This window comes from Corylus avellana, chromosome ca1 (assembly GCF_901000735.1).
Source record: "Corylus avellana chromosome ca1, CavTom2PMs-1.0".
NCBI lineage: Eukaryota > Viridiplantae > Streptophyta > Magnoliopsida > Fagales > Betulaceae > Corylus > Corylus avellana.
Genome location: NC_081541.1, coordinates 46882124 through 46902443, shown reverse-complemented (window position 1 = coordinate 46902443; position 20320 = coordinate 46882124). Strand labels below are relative to the sequence as shown.

The following is a 20320-nucleotide window of genomic DNA, read 5'->3' as shown; positions in this document are numbered from 1 at the left end:
ATGATTCGATACATTTCAATCGGACCAGTTTTCCTACTGATTTTATATTTGGAACAGCTTCAGCTGCTTACATGGTATGTATATATAAATGCACTACTTTCAGGCTTCATTTAGCATTCATTAGGGCATGGCTTGACCCTTGCAATGAGAATTTTCATTCATGATTAGTATAAATCGCCTTTGGTTTCACCGATGCCTTGATGAGGCTATATCAAACTACGGCTCAATCGAGTTTAAGGGAGCTTATGATGTGCCCACCTTTTAGACTCATCCTGTCCCAATGAGTAGCTATTACTACAGTCATGCCCAGACAAATTAGCCACTATGGTCACCCTCTTCTGCATGATAATTTATACCTTGCGTGCCAATTACAAATAGAAAAAGGAAAAACACATATAATTTGAACATTATATCTTTTTTGGCTAGATTGAAGGAGCAACAAATATCGATGGCAGGGGACCTAGTACATGGGATACTTTCATCAAGAATCATCCAGGTCTCTCTCTCTCTAAAAATAATAATAATAATAATAATAAAGCTTTGATGTATGGCTTTGGTAGAAATAGTGAAGAAAATTTGGCTCATTTTGATTGAAAATTTCAAACTCACACTTAAATGACTGAGTAATATCATTTTACACACTCATTCCATAGTAGTTGGGGTACGTATATGTGTCCTTTTTTAAACGGCTTTTCATTTCAAATGGCATCGAGTGACTTATTCACAGTTGCAATATCACAAAACTATTACAAGTTAAAAGCTTGACATAATGTAATTATAATGATAGTTTGGCTCTATTATGGTGTTCATAAGCCATATATTCTAACAAGTTTGGAATTCTTAACATTTCCTAATTATTATTCAATTTTTTTGACACATTTACTTGGTGGCTTGGCAGAAAAAATTGCGGATAGTCCTGATGCTAAAAATGCAGATGTAGCCTGTGACTTTTATCATCGATATAAGGTAGAATGCGTGTTCCTCTCTCTCTCTCTCTCTCTCTCTCTCTCTCTATATATATATATATATATATATATTTCTTTTTTCTTTTGATAATCGAAATATTCAACAGGAGGACGTACAACTGTTGAAAACGATTGGAGTTGACTCATTCAAATTTTCTATCTCATGGAGCAGAGTATTACCGAGTAAGATCATGGCTTAATATATGATTAATCATCTAAGATGAGTGGCATTAATATAAAAATTCATTGTAATTCTCTAATAGCTCCAATTATGTTACAGAGGGCAAAGTAAGCGGGGGAGTGAACTCACAAGGTGTCAAATTCTACAATGACCTCATCAACGAGCTCTTGTCCAATGGTCAAATTCCTTTTTCTTTTTTTTTTTCAACTGTATATTTTTTATTTTTAATTCTATACATGTCAATTTCTTCGAAAAATGTTATTTCTATAATAACAATAGTAATTAAGGTAATCATATCCGTCTTCCCACTTAATTGCACATCTGTTCCTATTAAAAATGGAAAATATACCATACATAAGTCAGTCACCTAGGATATATTTGATGATTGTTTTGAAAATTTCTTTTAGTGTTTTCTAATTTAAATTGTATGTCAATGATATATATATATATATATATATATATATTTTTTTTTTTTAAAAAAAGGGGTTTTGAAAACATAAAAGTATTTTTAAAATCTTGAGGTAATTACATTTTTCCCCCCATCAACTACAAGTCTACAACGCATTGCCACTTTGCCCCCATGAATTGACAACCCTATGCTCGACCCCATCAAACTACCATTTTGTGAAACCCCCCTTCCGTAAGTCAAAGGGAACTCAGACAGTCAACCGGTCACTTTGCCCCATGAATTACAACGTATTGTCACTTTGCCCCTATGAACTACAACACAATATCACTTTGACCGTCTGAGTTAACGCCTTTGACTGATGGAAGGGGGTTTTAGGCATAAAATGGTAGTTTGATGGGGTCAGGCAATAGGGTTGTCAGTTCATGAGAGCAAAGTGACAATGCATTGTAGTTAGTGGGAGGAAAAGGTAATTACCCGTAAAATCTTTGCTTTAAACAAACTAGAACAAGCATAAAAGTGTTTTGTAATCTATACATGCATGTCCTTATGAAATTTCATATTGTGGGTAGGTATCAAGCCCTTAGTGTTTCTCATGCACAATGATCCTCCTCAAGCACTTGAAGATGAATATGATGGACCTTTAAGTACCAACTTTGTGTGAGTGAACATTTCAACAAAAAAACATACACTCCAATGTTCAAATAAATAATTTTTCCAAATCAATAAATGTGATTGTCCTGTTTGATGAATATATAGGAATGATTTTCAAGATTATGCGGATTTTTGCTTCAAAACTTTTGGTGATCGAGTCAAATTATGGGCTACAATGAACGAACCAATTTCAATAAGCATCAACGGGTACAGCACTTCTACTTTTCCACCTGGAAGATGTTCGAGTTACGTCCCGAATTGCACCGCCGCCGGTAACTCCGCTACTGAACCTTACATTGTCGGCCATAACTTGCTTCTTGCTCATGGCGCCGCTGTCAAAGTATACAAGGACAAGTACCAGGTTTGTAGAGAAAAAAGATGAAAAAGAAAGCAAACTAGAAAGATGATGATAATGCTCCTTGTTAATTATTTCGTTCAACAAAAAATTAAGCAAATAGTCATAAATTAATTTAATCATTTAATTGATATTTTAACATTGTCCCTCACGTGAGGGCTCAAACTCTCTCTTAATAAGTAAAGTCTAACATTCCTAATGGGGAGCTCAATCAGCTGTAAACCACGCATCATGAAGCGGAGGTCACTAGTTCGAATCTACCCTCCCTCTTCCCTTATATGGACATGTCAAAAAAAAAAAAAAAAAAAAAAATTAAGTAAAGTCTATCACAAGAAATATTTAATTTAAATGAGGGTGAATGATAGAGACAAGTTTCAAACAGAGAATTATGGCTCTGACACCATGTAACCGTTTTTAAAAATAAAATATAAATAGGGAAACAGGAGAAGTAATAGGAGAAAAGGATGAGAACATTTTGGGTCGTTTGGTGTTAGATATCAACATCCACCGCGATCTTGGCTCTAATACTATGTGACAATTTTTTTTTTTTTTTGGTAAAATGAAAGAGCCATGGCCTCTACTAGCCTCCCTAAGTTTGTCACTCATAGTAAGCTTAGGGGCTAAATATTAAAATAAATATGAATATTAAATATTGGACCTCTTGTGATTAAATTAATATGAATGTGTGCAGCCATATCAAAAGGGAAAAATTGGGGTCACAACATATAGCACTTGGATGGAGCCAAAATACAACACATCTTCTAGCCGCGAGGCCACCTCTAGATATATTGACTTTGTGTTTGGATGGTGAGTGTTGTAAGATACATTCTTTAAAAAAAAACCTTTTTTAATAATTAAAAAAAAATGATATTAACTACTTTATCCTACAATATTGGTAGGTTCGTCCATCCGGTTATATTTGGTGACTATCCCGAGAGAATAAAGTCTGTATTGGGGAATCGACTACCAAAATTCACTGAAGCTCAATCCAAGTTGGTAAAAGGGTCCCTTGATTTTCTTGGTATAAGCTATTATTCCGCAGGTTATGCAGAAAACCTTGCCTCAGCAAACGGTGTCAACGTCACTTTTTGGACTGATGTGCATGCCAAAACCACTAGTGTAAGCACACACATAAACTCTCTCTCCCTTTAGTATCAGTATTAGGATTCTCTTCATTTCATGTTCATATTACATTTTACACGGTCATATTCAACAAAATAAAATATTAACTAAAGAGTTGATCTTTTCAATTTTACTAGAAATTGAGAGGATCCTATTCCTTCCCTCAGTGGACATTTTTATATTTTGTGTGTTATGTTGCAAATATATGTCATTTTACTAAACCAATATGGTGTAATTAAATGGTTTTGCAGACGGGGTTCATCCAACCGGAGGGATTACGAAAGCTTCTTCTATACATAAAAGAAAAATACAACAATCCCGTTGTATACATAACGGAGAATGGTATAACAATTTCTCTATTGATATTTATTTACCTATTTTATTTTTTAGGGAAGACTTAACTCGTGCAATCTACAACTCAATTTGTTATGTTTTTTACGTTTATCAATTTAATTCATGTGCCCTACCAAATTGGGTGGTAGATCTAAGATTGGGGATGGTAAGAGTAATTTTTTTCTTATTTTTATGTGCATTAGTATTGCTAATACTATTTTTGTTTTTTTGAGAAATGTGTTGGTAATAGAATTTATTTTACTCTTTTTTTTTGTAGGAATCGGTGATCCAGATCTTAAAGATATCACAAAGGATAGTGGGAGGATCAAATATTATTACTTGAATTTATTATCTCTTTCAAAATCTATCAAGTGAGTGTTTGTCACTAAGTATAGAATAGGACAAAAAAAAAAAAAAAAAAAAAGTTAGTGTTTGTAATTAAATATCATCCGCGGGCTAAAAAAACATAGAAGACAATTTTAAATAAAAAAAAAATTTTGGACAGAAATTTCATACAAACAAGATGGTAAGAGTTTCTATAATTTGTCTTCTAAAAAGGGACATTTGTCTTTTAAACATGTGAGAAGCACATGCTTTATTATTAATACTACTAAAAAACCTTGTTAGAAGTACATACTATATAAAATACAAGTGCCTCTCACATATTAAGAAATGGAAAATGCTAGGTGTTCTTCTGGTCGTCAGTAAATATTATTTTCTAAAATAGCAAAAAAGAAAGTAAGAATAAGAGGACACGGTTATGTTTAAAAAATTATAAATAAAATATAAAGCAACAAAATAAAGAACCATTTTTTCTAGAGTTTTTTATTTTTTATTTTTATACCTAAGTTTATAAAATTATGTTTTTTTATATTTTTACTAAACAAGACACATGTCAACTTTTTATTGAATATGACTTGGTATCAACAGAAGGTTGAATGAAAATCTATTTAATTATAGTTCTAACCTTATTAAATAAATTGATAATTTTTAAACCTTAAAAAAGCGATTTGACAAAGGTTCATTAGTGAATAAACCAGTAGAGCATTTTTTCATCTCAATTTTGATTGTGGATATTAACAGTTAAATTTTGTGCAGGGAGGGTGCAAACGTGAAGGCACACTATTCATGGTCATTTCTTGACAGCTTTGAATGGGACACTAGTTACTTCCTTAAAAATGGCATCACTTTTGTGGATTTTAAGGACAATTTGAAAAGACACCTCAAGGATTCTAGCTACTGGTTCAAGAAATTCCTCTTAAAATAAGCTGTAAAAGGACATGTCTCCTTAAATAAGATGTAACTCTCAAAAAGTGAAATAAATAATAGATATCACTTTCTTTTATATGTTGTACTTGTGTAAACTAATAAATAATATCAAATCATAAAATGTTTTCAGACAAATGTTTGTAACATATATTACAACACATCCCAGATATGCACATAACAGGATCACAAGGGTCTCCAACCATCCATACAGCTCTTGATCAAATATTCCTCATAAGGAAAGTATTGCAGGCAATGAATGCCTTGCACTCCAAGAAGACATATGCACCATATGGCAAATATTAACTTTATTATTTTATGTTATTCATCTGTATTTAGGTTACTCAGTGTGTATATATAAGACAATGTATATTGTACTTGTATTTTTTTAAGACTTTTGAATAAAACATCACAAAATTTTTCATTGTATCAAAGCAATTCTAGGCCAATGCCAAGTTTTTTGATCCTTGTACAAGCTTAGTTATTTTCATCCTTTCAATGGCCGCAGCAAAGTCCTCTTTTTTTATCCCACCAAACACCATCCAAAATGCTTTCCTCAATTAAACTTGATTCTGATAATTATACTTGTTGGGTGACGCAGATACATCCTATACTGTGCACCCATGACATGATGGATATTGTTGACGGTTCAGAACCGCGCCCTTTAAAAAAGATCATAGATGTTGAAGGCAAGGAAATTCCTAATCCAAAGTAGCTTAACTGGAACAAAAAGGACTAATACTTCCTAAGTATCATCACCACATCTCTCTCAAAGAAGGTCTTTGACCCTGGCTTTGATACAATTTTTTGGATTGGGCCTTTGACCATCTCATCTAAAAAGTAATTGGTGTTTAGTGAAGGAAGCCAAAGCCTTTTATGGCATTCAAAATCGCACCCCGCAAGGCATGTTCTAAGGGCCTTTCACGTGAGCAGAGTGGCATTGTTGCACCTCAACACTATGAATTCTCAATTGTCCAAAGGCAAAGCTTTCCTCAATCACAAATTTTTACAGAGAAGCTTTTCATCACCAAGACTTGGCAATGGATTCTCAACACCTATACCATATTTTCAGCAATATAATTGTGGTCCCTCATAGTACAACAGAGGCCCTCCTCTAGGCCACTCTCCTTTCACCAATCAACCGTATAGTCGTGGGTCTGCTTTACACAACCAGGGGAATCAGTCTCTCAACAGGCAATATAACCAAGGTCCTCTGCAGCAAGCTAGTAATTTCCTTCATGGCTCAAGAGCATCATGCCAGATTTGTGGTAGGACTAACCACTTGGCCATTGATTGCTATCATCAGATGAATTATGCCTTTCAAGGAAAGAATCCACCCACACAACTAGCAGCTATGGTTGCTCACACCAACTTTACCAATGAAGAACAACAATGGCTGACAGACAGTAGAGCTAATGCTCCCATTACCAATCAGTTAGAGAACCTGCAAATTCAACAACCCTTCCAACAGACAGAGAAGGTGGCAATAGGCAAAGGGACTGGTCTCCAAATTGAAACACTGGCTGAACTCTAAGCTTATGTCAATCTTGTTTTCATACAAAAATTTTGCCTTGATAATTTTTGTTACTTCATTGTAACTTCATCTCATTATTATATCAAGGGCATCCTAACCCATGCAATACTCTTGGAGGAGAAGAATTAAAATGGCTTGGATCCACTGCGGCTAGGAAGGAATCTTCTCAAAGGGACGAAGACTTTTATAACTTTGATAGGAATAAGGACCAACTCTTTAGTGTGCTATTTTAGAATAGGCCATCCATCTTTGGATATTGTTAACTGTGTTGTTAAGGGCAAATCTCTCCCTGTTTCCATCTTTGATTTAATAAAACATCTACTTGTGTCAACTATCAATTAGGCAAGAGCAAAAAGTAGACATTTCATGCTTCTACTCGTGTCTTTCTAGTCTCTTCACCCTTTAGAATTAATCCACATAGACATTTGTACTTCACCAGTGCAATCAATCAGTGGCTATAAATATTATGTTATCTTTGTTGATGATTGTTCAAGATTCACCTGGATTTATCCATTGCATATTAAATTTGAAGTGTTTGAGAATTTTGTTAAGTTAAAACTCTTAAAAACAATATCTACATAGGAACAAGAGAACACCAGGAGAACCACAAAAGGAACCGTAGCATTTTTCTTAAGGGATATATGTCGTCCTTGAGGGGTAGCTCAATTGACTGGGGAGCACGCCTCAGGAAGCGGAGGTTACTAGTTCAAATCCTCATCCCCCTTCTGTGGACATGTAAAAAAATAAAATTAAAAAAAAAAGAAATATATGTCACTTTTTTAGAGGCGGGTTTTAGAAGTTCCTACAACCTAGATTGTAGAAAATTTTTGTCATTTTTTAATGGAAAGATAGAGACAACTACTGTGGTCCGCAGTAATGGACTTTTATTTAATCACTCCTCAAAGTTCAAAAGTTATCAATTTTATCTGTCAAACTTTATAAATATGTACCAATATTGATATATTAATGAGATAACAAGTAATTACTAGTACAAAAAGAAACAAAAATACAAAAACAAAAATTATAAAATTGCAGCATAGACACTTTTAACAAACTAAAATCATTAAGTATAGAATCTGAATTGATCGATCTTCTCAATAACAAACCAACATCCACCGCGATCTTAGCTTTGATATTATGTGACAATTTTTTGTTTTTGTAAAATGAAAAAATCATGGCCTTTACCTGCCCCCCTCAGGTTTGACACTAATAGTAAGCTTAGGGCCTAAATATTAGAATAAATACGAATATGAGATATTGGGCCTCTTGTGATTAAATTAATATGAATGTGTGCAACGATATCAAAAGGGGAAAATTGGGGTCGCAGCATATGGCCATTAGGTTGAGCCAAAATACGAGACATCTTCAAGTCGCAAGGCCGCCACTAGATATATGAACTTTTTGTTTGGATGGCCATTTTTTTGACGTGTCTACTGTAGCTCATTTTTTTTGGGGAGGGGGCAAAGATTATATATGGACTCTATATATATATATGTAATGTGTCAAAGATTACATGTCACTAAACAAATTTTTTTTGAATAAAAAATAAAAAATTAAATTCCATTAGTGGCGTGTCAATATTCAAACGTCACTAAATTAGTGACGTGTCAACTGTTGGCATGTCACAAAGAAAACGAGCGGGTGAAAATTCACACAAAAAAATGAATAAATAAATTCCACTTTAGTGATGTGCCTCTTTTGGCATGTCACTAAAGTTTACATGGAATATATAAGAAGATCTTTTCTTTTTTTCTTTTTCTTTTTTTCTTTCTTTAGTGAAGTGGCACTTTTGGCACGTCACCATTAGTGACGTGCCACTTTTGCCACGTCACTAAAGTCTGCATGGGGATCCAGTATTTATGCTGGCAACAAGGTACGAAGATCATTTTTTTTTTTTTCTTCCTCTCTTTCTCCTCTTTCTTCTTCTTCTTCTTCTTCTCTTCTTCTCTCCCTCTCCCAGCACGCAATCACCTCTCGGACGCCGTTCTCTCTCCCTCTCCGGCGGTCTAGCTTTCTCCATCTGGCCATCTCTCTCCGACAGGTATATACATATATATACCTTTGATTTTTTCTTTACTATTCTGATGGGTTTGGGATTTTGATTTTTGTTTTTGTCTGCTGCTGGGTTTGGGTTTTTGAAATTTTTCAGGCTCTGATTTTTCTAGTTGGTTTGGTTTGATTTTTCAGGTTGAATCCACGGGGGAACGGACATACTCTAATGGGTAATTTTTCTGGTTGATTTTTCTGTTGTAGTTCCTGATTTTGTGTCAGTGATAATTTGTGTCAATACCAGTTTTTTATCCTTCTGATGCCATGAAAAACCAGAGGTTTCTGTAGTTAGACGATAGATTTTGTCTTGCAAAACAAATTAGAAACTATTATTCACATTAACTGTTCACCAACTTCATTTTAGTTCATGGTTTAGGTAATTAGTGAAATTTGAGTCCTTATATCACGACATGCCCCATAATGAAACAGAAATAGCATTTCAAATAAATAGAAAAATATTAAAAAAAAAAATGGGGAAAAATTTAAAATATATATATAATTTTTTAAAATTTAGTGACGTGCCACAAATTGACACGTCACTAAAGTGGTGACGTGTCAATTTTGGCACGTCAGTAAAAAAAAAAAGGTGGCGTGTCAAAATTGATACGTCACCAATTAGTTGACAAATCATCTTCTGTTTAGTAGCGTGCCCCCCCCCCCAAAAAAAAAAAATGAAGACACGTCCCCAAAGTAGTGACGTGTGAATTTTCGGCACATTACTAAAGTCCCAGTAGTGACACCCTTATTTTTGGCCCGCCACACACAACACTAGCAGCATGTCACTAAACTTCGGTGATGTGCCAACATGCTTGACACGTCACTAATGGTTAGTCACTAAAAATCTCATTTTTTGTAGCTTCACTTGGTGAGTGCTGTAACATACATTCTTGAAAAAAAAAAAAAAACCAAAAACAAAAAACTTTTTTAATAATTAAAAAAGGATATTAACTACTTTATCATTGCGGCTAATCATTCACAATATTTGTAGATTCGTCAATCCGGTTATATTTGTTGACTATCCTAAGAGAATAAAGTCTGTATTAGGGAATCGATTGCCAAAATTCACTAAAGCTCAATTCAAGTTGAGTTACACAATTAGAAGATGAGATGTGTCTTATTTAATATAAAAATATACAAAATATAACAAATATAAATATAAATATATAAAAAATTATTCCTTTTTTCTATAATTTTATTTTGGTGGAGAGGATTAACTAGAAGGGTTGAACTTTTGGCAGGAGGGCGCAAATGTGATGGCATATTATGTGTGGTCATTTTTAGAAGACTATGAATGAGATGATGGTCACGCCTATCGGTTTGGGCTCACTTTTGTAGACTATAAAGACAATTTGAAAAGATACCTCAAGTACTCTGCCTATTGATTCAAGGTGTTCCTCCTTAAATAAGCTGTAAAAGGATGTTCCTCCTTAAATCAGATGTAACTCTAAGAAACTAAAATAATTGTCTTTCTCCAATACCCTAGCTAATTGTGTAGACTATATATTGCCTATTTAACGTGTATAAAGTAGTCTAGGGATTAATTTTTTTTTTAATGAATAGTAATGAAATAAATTAACAAACAAGAATACAAGGTAAGGACTAAGCAAATAATTAAGCCATAAAAACCTACCAAAAGGTTGCTAAGCCGATAAAGAATTCTTCTAAATTGGGTTGAATGAACATTTTCTAAGGGGAAACTACCTTTTGCCCTTATGAACTACAATTCATTTTCACTTTGCCCCCATGAACCCCCAACTGTGCCACCCGACCCCCATGAACTACCATTTTGTGTCAAAAACCCCAATTCCGTCAGTTAAAGGCCCATTTCGTTAGTCAAAGGCGTTAACTCAGACTGTCAAAGTCACAATGCATTGTAGTTCATAGGGGCAAAGTGACGGGTGGACCGTCTGAGTTGACGCCTTTGACTGACGGAATACGCCTTTGACTGATGGAATGAGGGTTTTAGGCACAAAATGGTAGTTTATGAGGTCGGGTGTCACAGTTGGTAGTTCATGGAAGAAAAGTGAAAATACGTTGTAGTTTATAAGGGCAAAAGGTAGTTTCCCCTTTTTCTAACTTAGTTTATGAAATTGTCATGAGTTCTTTAAGTATATATGAACATAAAAAAAAAAAAAAAAAAGTTGGGGAAAATCCTAGGTGTGCAAAGGCCGTTACAGTTAACAGTTAGTGGCAATAACCGCTAACCGTAACCGCCTTAACGGTTAGTAGATTTCACTAACCGCAACTGCTAACCGCCTAGCGGTTAATCGCCGGTTAGCGGTTAGCGAAATAGATAACGGCCCGCTAACCACTTTTTTAAAATTGAGCTTTTTTTTTACCCTCATTTTTTTTTATTGTATTTTTAATATCTTCTTGGGCCCAATTGCTATAAAAAGAGCCCATATTGAAAAATCAAAAATATTTGACCAAAATTTAGGATCACCAATCCTAAATTTGTACATTTGTTCATTTGTTCTTGTTTTTGTTTTGACTACAAATTCATATGCAAATGTTTGACCCAAATATTTGGGTCAAACAGGAAAATCAAAAATATTTGACCCAAATATTTGGGCTTATTATATAATCGTATGATTTAATGATCAAGTCATCATGTGATATAATCATATCAATTATAGTGATAATATATAAATTACTAAAATTATAATGATAATACATTAATACTTAAATTGTGTTTATATGTAACACATTGGTCATTGTTTAATCCAATGTCAATTACTTAATTTGATATTATACGAATCATATCATCATTGTATAGTAATAATATAATTCACTTGAAGTCTTGAATAAAGTATTTGAATTGTCATTGAATCATATGATTAAGTATTGATATTATACATTTATATTATTCATATACATATGTAGACTTATATAAACTTATAACATATATAGACTTATAAGTTTATAACATATATTGGAAATAAGTCTCTAGATATTTAATTGTTGTATTAGTATGAATTGGTATACTTATGAGTTATGTCATATTATATATGTATAATTTGTTATTATATAATCAAATGACTTAATGATCAATCTTATGTGATATAATCATATAAATTATATTGATAATATATTAATACTCAAATTGTGATTTAATTATTTTTAAAAAAAATTGTGATTTAATGATCAAGTGATTATGTTATATGTATAAATATTTTTATAATTATAATTATAAAAATATATTATATAAAAAGGCGGTTAGCCGTTACGGTTAGTAAACCCAATAACTGCTAACCGCTAACCGCTAGGCGGTTATAGCGGTTAGGCGGTTAGTGGTTAATACGGTTAAGCGGTTAGAACGGTTAGCGGTTAGCGGGCGGTTTTTAACCGCCCACCTTTGCACCCCTAAAAAATCCTATTAAAAATGCATGTGCATATTGAAAGATTTTGAGAAGCTTTGAATTGGTTGCATTGACCAAAAACAGACAAGTTGTTCTTATGTTTATAACCAAGGGTGCGTAGAGTTGCTTAAACAAGGAGAATTACAAGAAGTTTAGAAACGGAAATGATTTTTTTTTTTTTTTTAGGAAAAATACATTTTACTTTCTGAACTATCCACTCATTTGCACTTTGACTCCCAATGTTTAAAAAGTGACACTTGACCCCTCCCAAATTTTCAAATTGTTGCAATTCGACTATTCTGACTTTTTTTTCCCAAAATGCCACATACCAAGTTAAAAAATTAAAAATTAAAATTAGGGGGTGTCTGGTCTGGGGTGGCCAGCCATCCCTTAATTTTTAATTATTATTTTAAAAAAAAAACTTAGGATGGGGGCATTTTGGGAAGAAAAAAAGTCAGAATGGTCGAATTGCAACAATTTAGAAGTTTGGGGGGGGGTCAAGTGTCACTTTTTAAACATTGGAGGTCAAAGTGCAAATGGGTGGATAGTTCAGGGGGGTAAAATGTATTTTTCCCTTTTTGTTTTTTGGAAAAATTGATAATTTTTATTCCTCCAAAAAGAAATAAAACAACTAGGGCAAAAGCTCTGAATAAGGAGAGTAAATTGCTCTAAGGTAACAATATTAAGATTACAATCGAGGATTTCTTCCATCCAAATGTGCTCAGTGGGGCAGGTAAGTCCGAATTTCACTAGGACATGAGCTACCATATTTGCATCCTGCTTCACATGATATACCATCCAACTCCGCATACTCCTTAGAATCAACTAGGCATCATCCACAATTTGGCCATAGGGTCTCAAATTTATACCTTGGTCCCTAAAGGCTTTGACAACCTGTAGTGAATCACCCTCAAGGATAATGTCCTATAACCCCAAGTTCCTGCTAAATTCCACCGCCCCTAGGGCTGCCATGGCTTCCGCAATCACCGGTTCTTGGAGGACATTGATTCTCTTACTTTGGGTGGCAATGACGAAGCCTTTTTGATCCCGGACTATTACTCCACAGCCCAGGTAATGTTTGTGACTGTCCACGGCAACATCCCAGTTCACCTTGTAATGGCCAAATGGAGGGTTTTTCCATTTTTCCAGGACAGTGGGTTCCGCTTATAGCGTCTCATTCAGGTCCACTCCTCTTCCAGAAACTTGAAGAAATTGAAGGAGTGTTGCACCTGCTTCTTGGACAATCCTGTTAGGGTGAGTGAACTCTCCCCCATGCACCACAGCATTGTGATGTGCTCATATTCTTTTCGCGATAAATGCAACTATGCAAGGAGGTTCAACTCCTCACTGCTGCACCTTGTGATCAAGCTTGCCAACACATACGTCAGGCTTTGCACTTTTGTCTCAAAAAGGAAATTAAAGAGAAAGCTTTAATATATATATATATCCTTTGAACACTTATCACATGCTATTAAAAGAAGCAATTACATGTTTTTCATATGCTACGAAATACATGATAATTTTGGCACTTCACCTAACCAAAAAAGAGAGAAATCTATAATTATCAATAACCGAAAAACAACTTCTTTTTTTTTTTTTTTTTGTGCACATTCAGCGCAAAACGTTTGAAACAAATTAATCAAAGAAAACAAAAGACAAACTAAAACCCAACAAAACCAAAAACAAATTAAACCACCTTTTATCTTGGTCTCTCCGACAGTACAAACCATATGAAATGCCCTCAGTACAAAAGAAAAAGAAATCATCAACCAAAATCTCAAACTCTCAGCGCAAAAGAAAAGAAAAATGGAGGGAAGTCATAAATCTAAAAGAAAGTATCAGATCGAGTCCATAATAACCCATTACGGTGCTAAATGCCTCACTAGTGTTGTAGCTAGGTCACCGTGTCTTTAACTTGGGCCAATGGGTGCAAGAGATTGGCGAAGGTCGAGGCAGAGAGTCCGGATGCGAGAGCTGGCTGGTAGCTCAATATTAATGATTTTAAGAACCATATCATCCTTGGAGTGAAATAAGACTGACACAAGAGAGACTTGTAGGATAATAGCTCATGCGCCTCCAACTTTTTGGGTTTTGGAGAAAATTGCAACTCATTTTCGGGAGTGGTTTTGGTAATTTGCTGAATACATATTGTTCAAAGAACAAGATTAATTTGATTTGATTTGATTTTTTTTTTTTTTTTTCAGAATCATTTGTGTTTCTGTGCCTTGCATTGCTTTTTTCATGGGATTTAGAGTCTCGGTCTCCCAAAGGGTGAGATAATGTTTTTTTTGGGACAAACCTGTCTTAATTTGTTTTTTATACTATATATCAACAATATTATAATTGGGGGCATTTCTATTATGGGCCTTAGGTGCCTACCTAAGCCAGGTAGGGAGTGAGTCAGCCCATCAGATATATATTATTATAGGGTCATGATTCTAAGAACGCCGGCATGCATGACTGTTCATGCACGCTAGGCTTCTTTCTTCTTCTTCTCTTTTTATTTTTTTTATTTAAATAATTAAAATAACAAAATAATAAAATTTTATTATTTTATTATTTTAAAATAATAAATCACCGCACGCCGGGCGTGATGTTTACCATAATTTTACATAACTATTGAGAATATAAACTTAACAAGTCATCCTAATTGTATGGCAATCATATAACATTCTACTAAATAACATTACTTATCTTTAAAAAAAAAAAAAAAAAAAGAACTTGTACTCTTTCATTTTATCTCTTTTGCCATGTGTGATTCATTAACAGAGTTTTTTTTTTTTTCCGCATTTTTTATCCATAACTATTAAGTTGCCTCTAAAATAAAACTTTGTTAATGTGAAACATTTTTGGAAAATTTACGTTTCTATTATTTTCTTCTAATTAGTGGAAATTTTTTTGTAAGGAATTTTGCAGAAGTCTGAAACAAAAAAATGTTTTCTGTTTTCAGAAACTATTTTTGGAAACAGTTTGCCAAACCATTTTTAGCAAAAAAAAAAAAAGAAACAATAAAAACAATCGAATCAAAAACGAAAACCAATTTGCCAAACAAATTAAACAGAATATTGGTAAAGTTGTTTCCATATTTCTTGTTTTTAGTGTTTTTGTTTTCACCTGTTTTGATTCTCATAACAAACTTCAAAAGATGTGTGTTGCAAATGAAATGTGTTTTGCTGTTTTGAAAATATAAAAATAGAAACTTGTTATCGAAACAGCAACCAGAATTTGAAATAAGCGGAGATTGAACACCCATTCAAAACTTATATAACAGAGCTTGAAGCTACCAAGCATTAAACAAACAAACAAAGACATGGCAGGTCACCAAGGTCCTTATTTATTTTGCCTCCTAGCCATGGCCTTGGCCTCCAAGTGTTTTGTTAGTGCAAAACCGAGTAATGATTCGATACATTTCAATCGGACCAGTTTTCCTTCTGATTTTATATTTGGAACAGCTTCAGCCGCTTACATGGTATGTATATATACATGCACTACTTTCAGGCTTCATTTAGCACTCATTAGGACATGGCTCGACCCTTGCAATGAAAATTTTCATTCATGATTAGTAAAAATCACCTTCGGTTTCACCGATGCCTTGATAAGGCAAGATCAAATTATGGCTCGAGTTTAAGAGAGCGTCTGATGTGCCCTCCTTTTAGGCTCATCTTGTCCCAATGGGTAGCTATTACTACGGTCATGCCTGGACATATTAGCCACTATGATCACCCCCTCCTACATGATATTTTATACCTTGTTTGCCAATAACAAAAAGAAGGAACATCACATATAATTTGAACATTATATCTTTTTTGGCCAGATTGAAGGAGCAACAAATATCGATGGCAGGGGACCTAGTACATGGGATACTTTCATCAAAAATCATCCAGGTCTCTCTCTCCCAAAAACAAAATAATAATAATAAAGCTTTGATGTATGGCTTTGGTAGAAATAGTGAAGAAAATTTGGCTCATTTTGATTGAAAATTTCAAACTCACACTTAAATGATTGAGTAATATCATTTTACACACTCATTCCATAGTAGTTGGGGTACGTATATGTGTCCTTTTTTAAACAGCTTTTCATTTCAAATGGCATCGAGTGACTTACTCATAGTTGCAATATCACAAAACTATTACAAGTTAAAAGCTTGACATAATGTAATTATAATGATAGTTTGGCTCTATTATGGTGTTCATAAGCCATATATTCTAACAAGTTTGGAATTCTTAACATTTCCTAATTATTATTCAATTTTTTTGACACATTTACTTGGTGACTTGGCAGAAAAAATTGCGGATAGTCCTGATGCTAAAAATGCAGATGTAGCCTGCGACTTTTATCATCGGTATAAGGTAGAATGCGTGTTCCTCTCTCTCCCCCTCTCTCTCTCTCTCTCTCTCTATATAGATATATATATATATATTCTTTTTCTTTTGATAATCGAAATATTCAACAGGAGGACGTACAACTGTTGAAAACGATTGGAGTTGACTCATTCAAATTTTCTATCTCATGGAGCAGAGTATTACCAAGTAAGATCATGGCTTAATATATGATTAATCATGTAACATGAGTGGCATTAATCTAAAAATTCATTGTAATTCTCTAATAGCTCCAATTATGTTACAGAGGGCAAAGTAAGCAGGGGAGTGAACTCACAAGGTGTCAAATTCTACAATGACCTCATCAACGAGCTCTTGTCCAATGGTAAAATTCCTTTTTTTTTTTCCTTTTTTTTTTTTATCCGTATATTTTTTATTTCTAATTCTATACATGTCAATTTTTTTGAAAAATGTTATTTCTCAAATACATAAGTCAATCACCTAGGATAGATGATGGTTTTGAAAATTGCTTTTATTGTTTTCTAATTTAAATTGTATGTCAATGATATATATATATTTTTTTAAAAAAAAATGTTTTGGGTTTTGAAAACATAAAAGTATTTTTAAAATCTTTGCTTTGAACAAACTAGAACAAGCATAAAAGTGTTTTGTAATCTATACATGCTTGTCCTTATGAAATTTCATATTGTGGGTAGGTATCAAGCCCTTAGTGTTTCTCATGCACTTTGATCCTCCTCAAGCACTTGAAGATGATTATGATGGACCCTTAAGTACCAACTTTGTGTAAGTGAATATTTCAACCAAAAAAACATACACTCCAATGTTCAAAAAAATAATTTTACCATATCAATAAATGTGATTGTCCTGTTTTATGAATATATAGGAATGATTTTCAAGATTATGCGGATTTTTGCTTCAAAACTTTTGGTGATCGAGTCAAGTTATGGGCTACAATGAACCAACCAATTTCAATAAGCGTCAATGGGTACAGCACTTCTACTTTTCCACCTGGAAGATGTTCAAGTTACGTCCCAAATTGCACCGCCGCCGGTAACTCCGCCACTGAACCTTACATTGTCGGTCATAACTTGCTTCTTGCTCATGGAGCCGCCGTGAAATTATACAAGGACAAGTATCAGGTTTGTAGAGAAAAAGATGAAAAGGAAAGCAAACTAGAGGGATGATGATAGTGCACCTTGTTAATTATTTCGTTCAACAAAAAATTAAGCAAATAGTCATAAATGAATTTAATAATTTAATTGATATCTTAACATTCTCCCTCACGTGAGGACTCAAACTCTCTCTTAATAAATAAAGTCCAACACATAAAATATTTAATTCAAATGAGGGGGAATTATAGAGACAAGTTTCGAACTCAGGATCTTGGCTCTCATACCATGTGACAGATAAAAAATAAAATATAAATAGAGAAATAGGAGAAAAGGATGAGAACATTTTGGGTAGTTCGGTGTTAGATACAAACATCCACCACGATTTTGGCTCTGATACTATGTGACAATTTTGTTTTTGTAAAATGAAAGAGTCATGGCCTCTACCAGCCCATTCAGATTCGTCACAAATAGTAAGCTTAGGGGCTAAATATTAGAATAAATATGAATATGATCTAGTGGACCTCTTGTGATTAAATTAATATTAATGTGTGCAGCCATATCAAAAGGGAAAAATTGGGGTCGCAGCATATAGCACTTGGATGGAGCCAAAATACAACACATCTTCTAGCCGCGAGGCCGCCTCTAGATATATGGACTTTTTGTTTGGATGGTGAGTGTTGTAAGATACATTCTTTAAAAAAAAAAAACCTTTTTTAATAATTAAAAAAATGATATTAACTACTTTATCCTACAATATTGGTAGGTTCGTCAATCCGGTTATATTTGGTGACTATCCTGAGGGAATAAAGTCTGTATTGGGGAATCGACTGCCAAAATTCACTGAAGCTCAATCCAAATTGGTAAAAGGGTCCCTTGATTTTCTTGGTATAAGCTATTATTCTGCAGGTTACGCAGAAACCCTTCCCTCAGCAAACGGTGTCAACGTCACTTTTTGGACTGATGTTCATGCCAATATCACTAATGTAAGCACACACATAAACTCTCTCTTCCTTCAGTATCAGTATTAGGATTCTCTTCATTTCATGTTCATATTACATTTTACACGGTCATATTCTACAAAATAAAATATTAACTAAAGAGTTGATCTTTTCAATTTCACTAGAAATTGAAAGGATCATATTCCCTCCCTCGGTGGACATTTTTATATTTTTGTGTGTTATGTTGCAAATATATGCCATTTTACTAAACCAATATGGTGTAATTAAATGGTTTTGCAGACGGGGTTCATCCAACCGGAGGGATTACGAAAGCTTCTTCTATACATAAAAGAAAAATACAACAATCCCGTTGTGTACATAACAGAGAACGGTATAACAATTTATCTCTTAATATTTATTTACCAATTTTATTTTTTTAGGGAAAACTCGTGCAATCTACCACTCAATTTGTTATGTTTCTCAAATTTATCAATTTAGTTCATGTGCCCTACCAAATTGTTATACCGTTCTTTTTAAAATGTTGAAGCGATGTTGTAAATTGGGTTGTAGATCTAAGATTGGGGAGGGTAAGTGTAATTGTTTTCTTATTTTTATGTGCATTATTATTGCTAATACTATTTTTGATTTTTGAGAAATGTAATGATAATAGTATTTATTATATTCTTTTTCTTTTTCTTTTTCTTTTTTTTTGTAGGAATCGGTGATCCAGATATTATAGATATCACTAATGATAGTGGGAGGATCGAATACTATTACCTGCATTTATTAGCTCTTACAAAAGCTATCAAGTGAGTGTTTGTCATTAAGGATTGAATACAAAAAGAAAAAAAAAAAGGGGGGGGGTGTTAGTGTTTGTAATTAAATATCATCCGTGGGCTAAAAAAAATAGAATACAATTTTTAATTTTAAAAAAAAAAAGTTTTTGAATAGAAATTTCATACAAATGAGATGGCAAGAGTTTTTATAACCCGTCTTCTAAAAAGTGACAAGTGTTCTTTATACATATGAGAAGCACATGTTTTATTAGTAATGGTACTAAAAAAACCTTACATACTATATAAAATACAAGTGCCTCTCACATATTAAGAGATGGGGAATGCTAGGTGTTCTCTTGGTCGTAGGTAGATATTATTTTCTAAAATAGCAAAAAAGAAAGTAAAAATAAGATGACACGATCATGTTTAAAAAATTATAAATGAAATATAAAGCAACCAAAAAATAAAAATAAAGAACCATTTTTTCTAGAGTTTTTTATTTTTTATTTTTATACCTACATGTATAAAATTATGTTTTTTATATTTTTATTAAACAAGACACATGTCATCTTTTATTGAATATGACTTGGTATCAACAGAAGGTAGAATAAAAATATATATTTAATTACGGTTCTAACCTTATAAAATAAACTGATAGTTTTTAAACCATAAAAAGCGATTTGACAAAGGTTCATTAGTGAATAAACCAGTAGAGCATTTTTTTCATCTCAGTTTTGATTGTAGATATTAACGGTTAAATTTTCTACAGGGAGGGCTCAAACGTAAAGGCACACTATTCATGGTCATTTCTTGACAGCTTTGAATGGGACGGTAGTTACTTCCTTAAGCTTGGCATCACTTTTGTGGATTTTAAGGACAATTTGAAAAGACACCCCAAGGATTCTAGCTATTGGTTCAAGAAGTTCCTTC

At 33.5% G+C, this 20320-nt stretch overlaps 2 protein-coding genes across 2 annotated transcripts; both read left to right on the top strand.

Moving 5' to 3' along the window:
• Window positions 1-11: 11 nt before the first annotated feature.
• Window positions 12-6816, top strand: LOC132173748 (beta-glucosidase 17-like; the record flags this gene model as incomplete). The annotated part of the gene is made up of 11 exons (XM_059585344.1): window positions 12-74; window positions 427-496; window positions 899-966; window positions 1073-1148; window positions 1246-1323; window positions 2125-2212; window positions 2312-2567; window positions 3253-3368; window positions 3461-3680; window positions 5884-5993; window positions 6387-6816. Coding segments are annotated over 11 exons (1575 nt in total), but the record flags the coding sequence as incomplete, so codon positions are not given.
• Window positions 6817-15576: 8760 nt separating this feature from the next.
• On the top strand, window positions 15577-19427 carry LOC132173740 (beta-glucosidase 17-like). The gene is made up of 11 exons (XM_059585333.1): window positions 15577-15693; window positions 16039-16108; window positions 16506-16573; window positions 16678-16753; window positions 16851-16928; window positions 17260-17347; window positions 17448-17703; window positions 18231-18346; window positions 18440-18659; window positions 18915-19005; window positions 19330-19427. The coding sequence occupies exons 1-11, from the start codon at window positions 15577-15579 to the stop codon at window positions 19425-19427; spliced, it is 1278 nt and encodes a 425-aa protein (XP_059441316.1).
• Window positions 19428-20320: the final 893 nt, after the last annotated feature.

Coding starts and splice junctions, on each gene's coding strand:
- LOC132173740 (XM_059585333.1), top strand. CDS start 15,577: ATGGCCTTGGCCTCCAAGTGTTTTGTTAGTGCAAAACCGAGTAATGAT. Junction 16,754..16,850: donor ATGGAGCAGAGTATTACCAA/GTAAGATCATGG, acceptor ATTATGTTACAG/AGGGCAAAGTAAGCAGGGGA. Junction 16,929..17,259: donor CAACGAGCTCTTGTCCAATG/GTAAAATTCCTT, acceptor TATTGTGGGTAG/GTATCAAGCCCTTAGTGTTT.